This window comes from Pan troglodytes, chromosome 13 (genome assembly GCF_028858775.2).
Source record: "Pan troglodytes isolate AG18354 chromosome 13, NHGRI_mPanTro3-v2.0_pri, whole genome shotgun sequence".
NCBI lineage: Eukaryota > Metazoa > Chordata > Mammalia > Primates > Hominidae > Pan > Pan troglodytes.
The window spans coordinates 132,481,901-132,496,111 of NC_072411.2; the positions used below are offsets into that span (position 1 = coordinate 132,481,901).

At 39.3% G+C, this 14,211-nt stretch overlaps 1 protein-coding gene across 50 annotated transcripts in view; it reads left to right on the forward strand.

Moving 5' to 3' along the window:
• Window positions 1-14,211, forward strand: part of SP140 (SP140 nuclear body protein) — a 189,072-nt gene that overhangs the window by 108,993 nt on the left and 65,868 nt on the right. For 14 of the 50 annotated variants that reach the window (XM_054679506.2, XM_016950644.4, XM_016950647.4 and 11 more), the window contains 6 exons: window positions 4,064-4,238; window positions 5,192-5,360; window positions 8,381-8,464; window positions 10,709-10,789; window positions 11,968-12,060; window positions 12,843-12,920. In XM_054679506.2, coding sequence (XP_054535481.1) covers window positions 4,065-4,238; window positions 5,192-5,360; window positions 8,381-8,464; window positions 10,709-10,789; window positions 11,968-12,060; window positions 12,843-12,920 — 679 coding nt within the window. In that variant the 5' untranslated portion in view covers window position 4,064. Of the gene's footprint in view, window positions 1-1,923; window positions 2,062-4,063; window positions 4,239-5,191; window positions 5,361-8,380; window positions 8,465-10,708; window positions 10,790-11,967; window positions 12,061-12,842; window positions 12,921-14,211 lie in introns of all 50 variants that reach the window. The other 36 variants (XM_016950645.4, XM_063791702.1, XM_063791705.1 and 33 more) reach the window with 8 other exon arrangements.

The following is a 14,211-nucleotide window of genomic DNA, read 5'->3' on the forward strand; positions in this document are numbered from 1 at the left end:
ACCATTTATAATTTAAGACGGTAGCTTAATCTGTTTTAAATATCTTGTTGCTTATGGATTTTTTATTTTTATATTTTATGCCTCTTTATTTTCTATAAGAAAAAGAGCACGTTTTTCTTTCTCATTATTTTGTAAAGTTTGTAGCCTCATTTTGACTCTATTTGTTACATTTGGGTTTCTAATTAATTCTTTAATGTATATTTCTCTAACTGAGAGCATCAAATTTATAACTATATCATTTGAATTTTTATTTGAAATAAGTTACTTAACTCAATTTTTTACTTGTCCTCACTCAATTTAAAAAACTTTACCAAGATATCGCACCACTGCACTCCAGCCTGGGTGACAGAGCGAGATTCCGTCTCAAAACAAAACAAAACAAAAAAAACTTTAAAATAGAATCTAAAGTTTAAGATTGAAATTACTATAATTTTATTATATGCAGTATATATCCTCTCTTTTTAGAACAGTGCTTCTCAAGTATTTGGGTTCAGGATATTTTTATATTTTTAAAAATTATCGAGAACCCCAAAGAGTTGGCTTTTGTTTATTGGGTTATATCTGTTGCTATTTATGATATTAGAAATTAAAACTTTGAACACTTAAAATATGCATTTATTCATTTAGAAATAATAGTAGTGAATTTATTACCCGTGAATATGTGATGTGTTTTTATGAAAAATAATAAAACTTTTCAAAATAGAAATAAATTAGCCAGAGGATTAGCATTGCTTTACATTTTTATACATCTTTTAAATATCAGTAGAAGGCAGCTAGACCCTCCTATCTGCTTCTGCATTCAATCCATTGTGACATCACAGGCCATTTAGCCTCTGAAAAATTTCATTGTATATTCATGAGAGAATGAGAAAGATAAAGGGAAAATAATACGTTATTATGTGAAGAGTTTTACTTGGTGACACCTGAAAGGGTCTTGCACAATCCTAGGGGGTCTCTAAACCCCACTTTGAGAATTACTGTTCTAAGATAATTTATACATTTGAGACATCAGTATTTTAACTGGTTTTTGTGATGCTTCCAGTTCCTCTACAATAAGGCTTTACTGATACTGATTTCTTGATTCTGTTAATGTAGTACATCATCAAATAATTCGTCCCACACAGTGTCAGTAAAAATGGAGTAGGGTGCTCTATAGGAACAAACAATTCCCAAATCTCAACGGGTCACCAGCCCTCTGCACAGAGGACTCTCATCCTGGACTCTGTCTCTGGCTGATGAGCAGCCACCCCATCTGAAATGACAGTCACTGTGGTAGAGGAACGGAGAGCATGCCTAACCAGGTGCTGCCTCTGAGCTCTTCTGCCAGAGTGATACCCATTGCTCCAAGGGAGGTACAATCTTACCTTGGCCCAGAAGAAAAGAACATTGAAAAATGTGTGACCAACACAGAAGGTGCATGAGCAAAATATTTTTTGAGTCCTTGTCTATCTAAGTATTGATTCTGCCCTCATACATGAATCATTGAATAAGGTACACATTTTTCCATTTTAATTTTTTTGGACCCATTCTCAAGAATTGAATGGGTATACACTTTTTTTAGTAGTTTCCTCTTACCTCTAGGTTTATAGGCTTGCATCATTGCTTTAGACATTTAGGGTTTCAAATTCACTTATTTTTCCCTTTAGTGCTTTTCCCCATATGTTCTGGGAAATTCTCCCTCCTTTATCTTATAAAAATTTTCATTCACTTTTTAAAAATTTCACAATCATTTTGAATTTCCAAGGTCTGTTTTATTTTCTGGTTGTTTCTTTTCTGCGTGGAATTTTTGGTACAATATATTCTCTTTCTGTGTGATAATATTTGTTGTTTAGAAATTCTTTTTTGTTCCCTGAAACATCTGTATTTCTGCTAGGGTAATTTTTTGCCTTTTGCTTATCTTGGTTTTACTCCTTAATGTTGTAGGTTTCCACAAATGCTGTGGTCTGTTGTAGTCTGTTCATGCTTACCAGCAAGATGCTGAAAAGTAAACTTGAAACTCCATTTAATGAGATGGGCTTGCAAACTTGTGGGCTTCACTGAGCAAATACCAAATCCCTGAAGGTAAAGGCCTTTTCTCTGAGTCATTTATATTTTTCTTAAGAGGAAACCTCCAGTCTTCTGCCTGATTGTGGGTGTTCTGTGTCGTAGAGCAAACTGTTTTTAATTTTGCCTTTGGAACAATCTCTCGATTTTCATCTCTGCATCTCCTTCTCAACCACCACTGCATCTCTGGGAGGCTGCAGGACATGCTGGATCCTTTTCTGACCTCAGGAAGCATCCTCCACCTTCAATAGCAATGAGTACCCCTTGGACCACTTTTTCTCTTTCATACTTAGGTTAAAATTTCTCATCTAATTCCTTTCTCTTCATCATTGTAACTTTAATTCCTTTACTGTCATTTTAGGAGATATTCTAGTGAAAGAGGAGAAAAACAGTTGTCATTAATCAATGATTTTAAACCAGAAGGCTTTTTCTTTTTTAAAAGAATTCAATGGATAAATGGTGCATGTCTGGAGAATGGGAAATCTTAGTAATCCTCTATTCTATCCTGATGCATGTTTAAGGAATGGAAAGTCCCAATGACCATTTCCTGGTGGGATAAAAAAAATCCTGGAAGTCTTCATACCGTTTAGAAATACAGATAAATTTGTTAAGGCCTATTAGCAAGGGGAACAATTTAGCAAGTAGGAATCAGAACTACAAACTTTTGTGATTAAAAATTAGTTTCCCAGGCACAGCCTTAATGTCTGAAATCCAGAGGTCTCCAAGTTTAGATAGATTAATGTGTCCTAGTTTTGCATATTCACACAAATCTCCATGTTGGACCAGAGAAAGAGTGATTTTCTTGTGACTGTTTTTTTTTTTTTTTTTTTTTGAGACGGAGTCTTGCTCTGTCACTCAGGCTGGAGTGCAGTGGCACGATCTCAGCTCACTGCAAGCTCCGCCTCCTGGGTTCACGCCATTCTCCTGTCTCAGCCTCTCGAGTAGCTGGGACTACAGGCACCTGCCACCACGCCCGGCTAATTTTTTGTATTTTTAGTAGCGACAGGTTTCACCATGTTAGCCAGGATGGTCTCGATCTCCTGACCTTGTGATCCACCAGCCTCGGCTTCCCAAAGTGCTGGGATTACAGGCGTGAGCCACCGCGCCCGGCCTTCTTGTGTATTCTTAACCAAACCTTACCAGATGAGAGTCTTTGAACCAATTTTATGATGCAGAATGCCACCCTCCTTTTGCAGTTACAGTTGGAGGAGATACATCTCCTTTACATCTCCTGAGATTTCCTCTCTTTGTTGTTAACTAAGAAGACTTGCAGTTCAGTGTTAGGATCTGTAATATCTCAGCCAGATTTTTATTTCTTTCTCTGTAAGTTAAAGTTCTCCAGAGAAACAGAACCAATTGGATGTATATATACAGAGAAAGAGATTTGTTATAAGGAATTGGCTCTTGCAATTATGAAGGCTGGCAAGTCCAAAATCTGTAGTGTGGGCCTGCTGTTTGGAGACACAGGAGAGCTGATGGTGCAGCTCCAGTCTGAATGCAGTCTACTAGAAGATTCTTTCTTTCTTGGGGACACTAGTCTTTTGGTTCTATTCAGGCTTTCAAATGGTTGGGCAAGCCCCACCCACATTATGGAAGGCAATCTGCCCTACTCCAAATTCACCAATTTAAATGTTAATCTTATCCAAAAACACCCTCAAAGTTGGCATATAAAATTAATTACCACAGTATCATGTCAATTCCTATAAAGATTTTGACATCTTTTAATTGCATATTTTCCCTGGAGAGTTCAGGTGAAGGTCTCTTTATAATAGTTTGATTGGAACAGGGTGAGCCTTTTTACTTCTATGTACAGGTCTTTCTTAAGTTCACTGTTTTCATCTTTTCCACCTTGATTTTTCCCAAAATAAATAAATTCCATTCATTCTGGTGTCCCTACAAGAATGCTTATTTTATACATGTTGGCTCTCCATTGGCCATCCTTCATGTCTAAAATCTTCTAACCCCCACAAACCTCTTGGAAACTCAGTGTCTACTTCCACATTGTATCTTTGTTTCTTAGGATGGTCGCAGAGATCCAGAACGTAGAGGGTCAGATGCAGGAGCAGGTTTGCCCTGAGCCCATTTTCAGGTTCTTCAGAGAAAACAAGGTGGAGATTGCAAGTGCAATAACAAGGCCATTTCCTTTCCTTATGGGCCTCCGAGACCGCTCCTTCATCTCCGAGCAGATGTATGAAGTAAGTAAGAATTTCCAAATGATGATAAACCAGGTCCATACTCAATTATGCCAAACTTCAAGATGCAATGAGCAGGCTAAAGGGCCTCCTGTAAGTGGGGACCTTCACCATTCTGTAGGTTAGGAGGTGACAGGAGAAGCAGGCATCACAGAAAACCTCCCTTCTTCTGTAGTAAATGTTGGGGGAGGGCCACAGTGAGGGAGGTGGGGCAGGAGAGAGAATGGGAATGCTGTATGGGTGCAGATCATCCTAGGTACATGTAAACAATCTACTAATGGTAGCCATAATTAAAATAAATAAGTGACCTAGGCAGCATTTTATTCCAAAGCCTACTTATCTGAAACACTTGAAACTGAGATTTTTTTGAAACTCACAGTGAAGTTGTGTCATGTTAGGTTATATTTGGAAGTGGATGCTTGCTACTGTCTCTCCAAATCATTGTTTGATCTTTGTACATTTCTAGAGCCCTAGAATGCAAGTTAATGTTAGCAGTGGATGCCCTTAGGGATACTGAGGACAAGCCTTCTTCTTGTCTTTGTGAATTTTCTGTGCCCTTTGGCCAAGAGTCATAGTAGGGGGCTGGTTGATTGGTTTCCTGGAGCTCGTCAGGCCAGGCCAATCCTAGTAGTGGTTATTGTCCATGCAACAGAACAGCCTTGTTAAGGCCACTCCTGAAATAACCTGGCCAGGCTCTAAAGCCATACACAACATTCAACTTTGAACCCACATTTATTATTTAAAATTACTCTCTCCCCTTAAGTGTACAACAATGTCAGAGAGTCAGGTTAAAAAAATTAGAGTGTATTTTTATGGTGGAGGACATTTAAGAAGTCATCCAAATATACGCAAAATTCTAACATTTCACAAGAGAACAGATGTTCTATCTACAACCTAAGAGTCTTTTGTAACCCATAAATCTCTAGCTACATAATTCTCCATTTAATATTTTTAAGCATTTTCAAGAAGCTTTTAGAAACCTGGTCCCAGTGACAAGAGTGATGTATTGTGTACTCAGTGAACTGGAGAAGACATTTGGCTGGTCACATCTGGAAGCATTGTTCAGCAGGATTAACCTGATGGCCTATCCTGATTTAAACGAGATTTACAGAAGCTTCCAAAATGGTAACTATAGCTCTCAACAGCTTTGGGGGATTCAAGCCCATTTCATTCATTGATTCATTCATTCACTCTTCATTCATATTTGACAAATGTTTGACTGAGTGACTATTACATGCCAAGCCCAGGGGGAATATAATGATGAAAAAACACACATGTCCCATGTCCTTATGGAGTTTACATATAGTGGGAGTGACAGACGTTAACCAAGTAATCCTGCAAATGGTTGCTCAGCCAGGACTTGATTTTGATTCTGTAAAACATAGGGTTGAAGTCTCCATTTTTTTGAAGGAATACATGAGTGATGTCTTTTCATGGGAAAGGAGGAAGCCTTCTCTGATATTTGCAGATATGTTCAAAGATAAAACAATTTTCTTTGTATTAGAAAATTTATCATCCAGTGTAGTCCTTTGTCAACTTGTTTCTCCAAACAAAGACTGGAGAAGTCACAAAGAGAGCCTAGCACATACTGGTACACTGAGGAGGAGCTGCATGTGAAAGCTATGAAGACAGAAAAGGGGGTTGGTGGGGGCCTTTCCGAACCATGTGGTTGAATTGCCGACTGTGGGAGGCAGGGTGTGAGAGCTGACTCTGGAGAAAGAAGTTGAAGTGGATTCTGGAGGGCTTGACACCCTGTGCTAAGGAATCTGGAGTTTAGTTTTTGGAAAATAAAGAAGCAATAAAGGGCATTTAAACAGGGGAAAAGTAAAAGAAGTCAGTATGAAGAATGGGATGTGTTGATTTGTGAATACTATACCTTGATTCAAAAAAGAGGTATCTCGTTTTCATATTATGATACATCCAAGTCAGAGAAAGGTCTAGAGGAAGTCAAATACTGTGCATGCCTCCTTTGGTATCCACGAGGGATTGGTTTCAGGAATACCCACCACTCTCAGTCCTGGATGCTTAAGTCCCTTGTATAAAATGGCATAGTATTTGTGTATAACCTATGCACATTGCACCAGTATACTTTAAATCATCTCTAGATTACAATACCTAATACAATGTAAATGCTATGTAAATAGTTGTTAAATTGTATTTTTCATTTGATTATTTTTAATTTTTGTATTGTTATTTTATTTATTTATTTATTGAGACGGAGTTCACTCCGTCGCCCAGGCTGGAGTGCAGTGGTGTGATCTTGGCTACTGCAACCTCCACCTCCTGGGTTCAAGTGATTTTCCTGCCTCAGCCTCCTGAGTATCTGGGATTACAGTCACCCACCACCACACCTGGTTAATTCTTTTGTATTTTTGGTAGAGACGGGGTTTCGCCATGTTGGCAAGGCTGGTCTTGAACCCCCGACCTCAGGTGATCTGCCTGCCTTGGCTTCCCCAAATGCTGGGATTACAGACATGAGCCACCATGCCTGGCCTGTTATTATTTTTAAATTTTGTCCCATGTTTTTAATCTGAGGTTGGGTGAATCCACAGATCCCAAGCCAACTGTACCTAGGCACAAATTTTGAGTCAATATTTGTATTTTAACCAGGGTGTTCCAGGCTGTGGCAATGAAGGGAATGATGTTACTTCTACTGCCCACATCTCAGGGGCTGTGATTCTGTCTGTGGACTGTGGGGATCCTCCTGGCCCCAGCATCCACATCTCATATGTTAGTATCTGGCATTTCCTGTGTTTGGGTGACAGGTGCCTGAGGCTCATGACTGCCCACTGCCTCAGACTATGAGTAGAAATGTGAGAAATGGGCAGAAGTAGAATGAATTGTAAAAAGATTGAAAAAAGAAAAAATAAACCTCTACTTATACTACACAACATCCACAAAAAAAAATTCAAGTTGGATCACAAATCTAGAAGTTAAGACTATAAGTATAAAGCTGCTAAAAGAAAACATAAGACAGTGTGTTTGCAAACTGAGAGTAGGCAGTAATTTGCTATACAGGACACAAAAAAACATGGATCATAAAAGAAAAACTTGGTAAGTTAGATGCCACCAAATTAAAAACTATGCATCCAAAGTCATCATTAAGAAAAGGAAAAAACAAGCCATAGACTGGGAGAAAATATTTGCAATACACATATCTAACAAAGGATTGTACTCACAAAATATGAAGAACTCCTATAAATGAATAATAAAAGGACACATCACCAATTCAAAAAATGGACAAACGATTTGAACAGGTATTTCAAGACAGGAGATATAAAATGTCCAGCAAGAATATAAAGTGTATGACATTATTAATCATGAGGGAAATGCAAATTAAAGTTATAGTGAGATATCATTCACTCACTAGAATTGCTAAAATTAAAAAGACTGACAATACCAAGTGCTGATGAGAATATGGAACAATTGGACCTCCCATCCCTTGCTGGTAGGAATGTAAAATGATAACGACCACTTTGGGAAAGTGCCTGGCAATTTCCTATAAAGTTAAATCTAACCTATGATCTTGGCAGTTTCACTCCTAGGTATTTACATGAGAGAAATGAAAATATGTTCATCCAAAGATTTGTTTAAGAATGTTTATGGCAGCCTTATTCATAATAACTAAAATCTGGAACCAACCCAAATGCTCATCAACGGAGGGTAGATAAACTATGACTAATTTATAGAGTATAATACTATTCAGCAATAAAAAGAATGAACTGTTATCACATAGAGCAACATGGATAAATCTCAAAAACATTATGTTGAGCAAAATAAGCAAGTTGTAAGAGTACATACTGCATGATCCTATTTATATAAGTACAAGTACAGACAATACAGACAAGTACAGTGCCAGAAAGGAAGGCGCCATTGCTGGTGATAGGAACCAGAACAGTGGCGTCTTAAGCACAAAGCAATTTTCTGGGATGGTGGAAATGTTCTGAATCTTGACTGGGATGTTGGTTTCACAATGATTTACACTTAAGATATGTGCCTCTCAATGAAAAAAAGGGGAACAAGGCTCTGTTGGACTTCGGGGGTGGGAGATCCTGGGGCTTGGACATCAAGTTCATCTTGAGCACACTGAGGTCTCTCCTCTGGTCACTGTCTGAGTTTGGTAATTTTCACATTGTTTTCCTCAGTATGCTATGAACACTCACCTCTCCAAATGAATAATGTAAACGATTTAGAAGATAGACCCAGATTACTACCATATGGTAAACAAGGTAACTATCATTTAGCTGATCAATGCCCTTATTAAAGTTTTGCTTCCTTGCCTTCATGGAGGCAAATCTTGTATTTCCTCTCCTGTCTTAGCCCTCTGTTATCTCCCAGTCCTCCTCCCCTCACACAGCCATGTACCTGCCCTTATCTGCCAACAGATGTGAGAGAACCAATGAAAAAGGAGATCTGATCTCTTGAATAGATGGAGTCTCCATTGGTGGAGAATATAAGAAGAGAAAATGGGAAAGGTAGACAGAGAATAATGCAGGACAAATTACATGAATGGATTCCATCTTCTAAAGGAACATAAAAGTCCTACCCTCCGAGGTTGAGATAAGGGGATTATTTTTCATTAATTTCATAGAACTATTAAGAGAAACTCAGAAATAACCTAAGCCATATCAGATTCAGGTGAGAGATGTTCCTTACGGAGATGACCAGTTAGGGGTCTCTAGTACTGTGGTCACAGTCCAAGAGGGGAGTTTTGGATATGGAGAGAGAGGGGAGCCTGAAAGATAGAATTGCACAGGGAGACAAAACTGAAATAGTGTTGGCAGATAGAAGATCAAAGTGAAATGGGAGAAACAGAAATGGAAAGAGAGGAAGTATAAGACACAGTAGAGAAAAGGTAAACCGAAACATGTGCCAAGGATCAGAGGTAAAAATGGAGAGAGAAGTATATGGAAAAGGAAAGATGAGAGGAAAATAAATACCAAGAAATGGGGAAAGTGGAGAGGTACAGAGGCAACTATGTAGATAAAGAGTTAAGAAAAAAAGGGTGTAAAATCACTTGAGAGTGAAAAGTGGATAAAAGGGAGAGAGAAACAGACTGGGACAGTGTAGGTTTGAGGTAAGAGCACTGGATATCCGTAACTTTACAAGGGTTTATTCCATTAACTGTAAGTTTTCAGAATGAACTGTTCCCACATCAAAGTGGCACTTGCATCATACTCAGATTTCAATAGATCTCTCCCAGAATAGTCCAATGATTCCCAAGCACAAATCTCCACTCTAAATTATCTTTAGAGTACATTTATTCATGGACCCGAGGACCTTTACTCAAGGGTCAGATAGACATCTACACTTGATTTTTTTCAAGAACCTTAAACTTGGTACTTTGAGAACTGAAAGCAACATCTTTATTGCTCAAGTTAGATCGAACTCCTCTGCAGCACTCTTTCTCTCAGAGACGGATCACTATTATCCCATGGTTTTTCAAGTTGGAAACCTAGTCAAGTCATCATGGATGACTCCTCCCTTGCCCTCAAATACATGCCAGTTATGCAGCCAATGTAATCATTTCATCTTCAGGTTGCCCCTGGCCTGTCCATCTTTGCATCCCCAAGACCAGGTCTCTGGTCCAGATCTCCATCACTCTCATGATTCTCAGGGCAACATCCTTTGCTCATCTCCTCCCTCTAATCTTGCTTCCATCAAATGTGTTATTTGCACTTCAACTAGATGGGATATTTTAAAGTGCACATCAGATTGTATCATTTTCCTACTTACCTCCTTAATACACTAAGGATTAAATAAATGGGTTTTTAAGTAGCATCCAAAGGCATCCACAATGAGCCACCTGCTTACTTCTCCAGCTTAATCCCTGCCTCCTGAAATATTACTTCAAGATAGAATAAAATTTCCCCCAATAATTTCAATTGTTAAATCTCTCTTTCAAACTGAGCCTTTCCCTATGTTTTCTCTATGCTGCCTTATTTAGAATTGTTTTCCTGTCCCACTATCCTCCATTTACCCTTCTCCAATCCAGCTAAATCCTACTTAGAATATACGATCAAAAGGAGGTCTTTCTTTAGAGAAAGCTAGAAAGGCGCAATTGGGAGACCAAGGATGGGAGAGAAAGAGCAGTATCAGAGAAAGCAAAAGAAAAATTTGCAGGAGCAGAGAAGAGAGAAATGCATCTAGGAAAGAGAGGCTCCAAGAAACATCCACAGAAAAAAACAGAGGCAGAGACTGAGGAAATGTACAGAAACAGGTGGAAAGACATGAGACAGAAAATGGGAAAGAGAACAAGGTATAAGGAAAGGAAGACTCCCCCACAGTGGATGAATTATTCTCAGCCTCTGGTGAAGGTTACTGAAGGACTGAATCCTCAGGTCAGGTTGTTTGGGGAGAGGGGACCTTCCAGTTTATCAGGTTTTCTTAGTTTTCTCATTATTTATTTTCTTGTTTTGATGGCTTTTTGACCATAAATCAAGACATCTAAGGGATTTCATTCCTTTCGGCAGAGAACAGCAATGCCTGTCATGAAATGGATGATATAGCAGTGCCTCAGGAAGCCTTGAGCTCCTCGCCAAGGTGTGAGCCAGGTAAGGAAGGAGAGACTTGCTCTCCCTGACCTGCAGGGTGTCAGGAGGTAGAATTCAGAGCTGGTGTTTCCTAATGCATTTTACTCTGAGTACATGCCACAGGCAAAAGATCCATTTTGTCCTTGGATCCTATAATTCTGCTAAATTGTCCTAAGTGTACGTTATAGTAGAAATATGCTAGAGAAGGATGATGTCTTTCATGTCTACTAATAATAAAAATTTGATTATACCTACCCACCACTTACTTTCTCTAGAGAATAAAAACTATTATTGTTTGTTACTATTATTATTTTGTCCCTTACTATATAGAAAGCCTTCAAAAGAAACATGTTCCATCGGACCAACTACTCAAAAAACTAAATGATAATTTTTGCCAAATATTTTCCATTGTGTTACTATCTTACATAGTTATTGTTCAAAGAATTTTGGCAAACAAGATGTCATTTTATCTCCACAGCTTATGAATTTAGATGGATAAACTTTTGCTTATTTGTATTTTATAGCTAAATAAAGTAGAAGTAGAAGCATAGCAATGTGTAAGGTCTTTTACCAGGTCAAATTAGTCAAGCAAGAACATGACCCACATCCCTGCTGACTCACTGCGGTGATGGTTGTGTGAATTTGGCAGAGATCAGGGTAGCCAGGGTCATGGATTGGAGTTCACACAGGAGACCCAAGGAGGCCTGCAGGTTCTTAGGGGAGTAGGCCAGGGCCTGGTGCAAGGAGACTCTTATTCAACAAAAGCATTTCCATGGCCAGAGCAGGGAAAAGCAGAGAGAAACGGTAAGATTGGAATCTGCCATGCGGGATGCAAGAAATCCAGAAGAAGAGAACCAGAAAGAAAAATGGAGACACAAGTAGGAAAATGTGATGGAGGGCATTGAAGAGCAACAGAAAAGAAAAAGAGAGGGAATCCCAGGGAGTCAAGGAGATGGACGGTGCTTCATGGCGTAGAAGCAAGAGTGTGTGGTAACCAAAAAGTGAGAAGGAGAAAGGAGGTAGCAGAGAGATGATCAGAAGGAAAACAGGCAGAGCAAGGCTGTGGCGGGGCTCAGGCAAGGTCCTTGGAGCAATAGTGTTTTTTTGCAAGGAGAAGCTCACTTGAATGCTGAACACCAGGATTCAGCAGGAACATCCTGAGGTCTGTGCTCTCATCACTGTGCCTTGTTTATTTCCAGGTTTCTCTTCAGAGTCTTGTGAGCAATTAGCTCTCCCAAAGGCTAGTGGAGGAGATGCTGAAGATGCACCCAGCCTACTACCAGGTGGGGGAGGTAATTATGATTTAAATGACCAATTATCTCATTAAATTAGTTGGCCTATCTCTATGCAACCAACACTTCCTTCTGTCTCCACCACCACCCCTGTAACACACTTTTGTTCAGCCCGTGGTTGTTTTCCCCAGGTGTGTGGGAGGCAAGAGGTAAAGGACGGCTAAGTCCTTTAGTGGAGGGGCTCCTGGGCAGAGAGCTTAAGGGTACAGAGTAATAAAAATTACTCTGATTGGAGGCACCAAATGGTGTTGCCTAAGTGGGCCCAATTTTATCTACATGAATATTGAATCTAAATCCTACCAGGATGGAGTTTGAGAAAAGAGAGAGAATTTTAAACTTACTTGCCAGGGATTATTTAGGAATAATGAAATACTGTATATAGAAGAGACAAAGTGGAAGTGACAAAGTTAGAAGAATGAATAGGGATATAATGGGGCAAAGAGGTAACAAACATCACGAAGGATGAAAGAGACAGAAATGCAAAGAAATGGTAGAAGTCAGGGAGAGGAAGTCAAGTCAAAGAGATCCTGGAGTTGGTTTATGGTGCAGATGCAGCAATGTGTAAAGACAGGGTTAGAGGGAGAAAAAAGAAGGAGAGAGAGGGAGAGAGGGGAAAGGGGCCTGACAAGGTGCTAGAAGAAGTAGAGCCACTTTTGTTTGGTGCAAAGATACCTTTATTCCCAGGGAGCAGTTCTACACCCGAATATTAGAGCTCAGCATGGATCCAGGTAGGTGTCCAGGTCACTGCCAATTGTCTGTCATGTTCCTCTTTCACTCTGCAGTGTCCTGTAAACTTGCTATACAAATAGATGAAGGAGAATCAGAAGAAATGCCCAAGTTACTGCCTTATGATACAGAAGGTAATTAGGATTTAAATTAAAGCTTTATTTTTCTGTCAACATACAAAAACACCTACTCTTTCATCTCCCTTCCCACTCCCCCATCTATTCATGTATTCATCCATATATCCATCCATCCATCCATTCATCCATCCATCCATATATCCATCCATCCATCCGTATATTCATCTGTTCATCCATCCATCCAGCCATCCATCAATCCATGCATCCCTCCCCACATACAGACAGAGACAGTCTATGTCCAGCTTCTTCCTGCTTTCCTTAAGAGACACAAGTAGCAAAAGAAGGATGAGCTCAGACTGGTTGGGGCTTTCCTGCATATAGGACATAGGGAAAGAGAGAGAGAAAGAAAAATATAGTTTGAATCGTTAAATAAAGAGAGATCTGAGTGATTGCCAGTTTTACCTAAATAGTTGTGGGATCCAAATATTACCACGTTGGGTAACATTTGGGTAATATTACCACATTGGGTTATAAGGAAGGGGAGATAATTTTCAACTTATTTTCTCGAGGTTATGCCAACAGCATGGATATAATGAGTATATTGCAATATAGAAAACTCAGTGAAAGACTGTTGAAATGAACTTCACAAAGGGAAGGGTCCCTGCCCCTTTGTTAATGGCAAAAGATAAGACCTTTGATACTATGGGAGAAAAATAAGACAGAATATACAGAAAGACTGAAATTTAAATTTTTAGATTTAAATTTTGGATTGAAAAATTAGGAACAGAAAGCTAATTAGAGAGAACAGATAGAGGCATGGAAATGAGCACCATGGAAGAAAGGAGATAAGCTTGATTATTAAATATGGCACAGGAATTAAAAGGTGGAGAAAATACTGTGAGAGGAACAGAGAGAAGAAAAATGCTCGAAGACAGAGACAGTGGAGGAGAGACACGAAAGTTGTACACAGAGAAAAAGAGAAAGGAGAATAAGTGAAGTTAGCAGAGAGTGAAAACTGCTTGCAAGAGATAGGGAACAATATGGGACATTGTAGGGCTGGAGGGAAGATTCACTAGACAGGAATAACTTCTGGCCCAAGAATGAGACATGTTAGCAGCGAGTTTTCACATTATGGTGTCCCCAAGCTATCAAAATGGCACCTGTAATGTCCTCAGAGGCAGTCGACCTCCCCCTGAGGCTTTCATGTCTCTCCCATCTATAACTTAATGATTTCAAAACAGATATGTCCAGATTTATCTTCTAAGTTCATTCATCTGAGTACCTGAATACATTCATGAAGATATTTGAAAGACCTCTCCATTTGGATGTTTTTCAGGAACCTCAATAC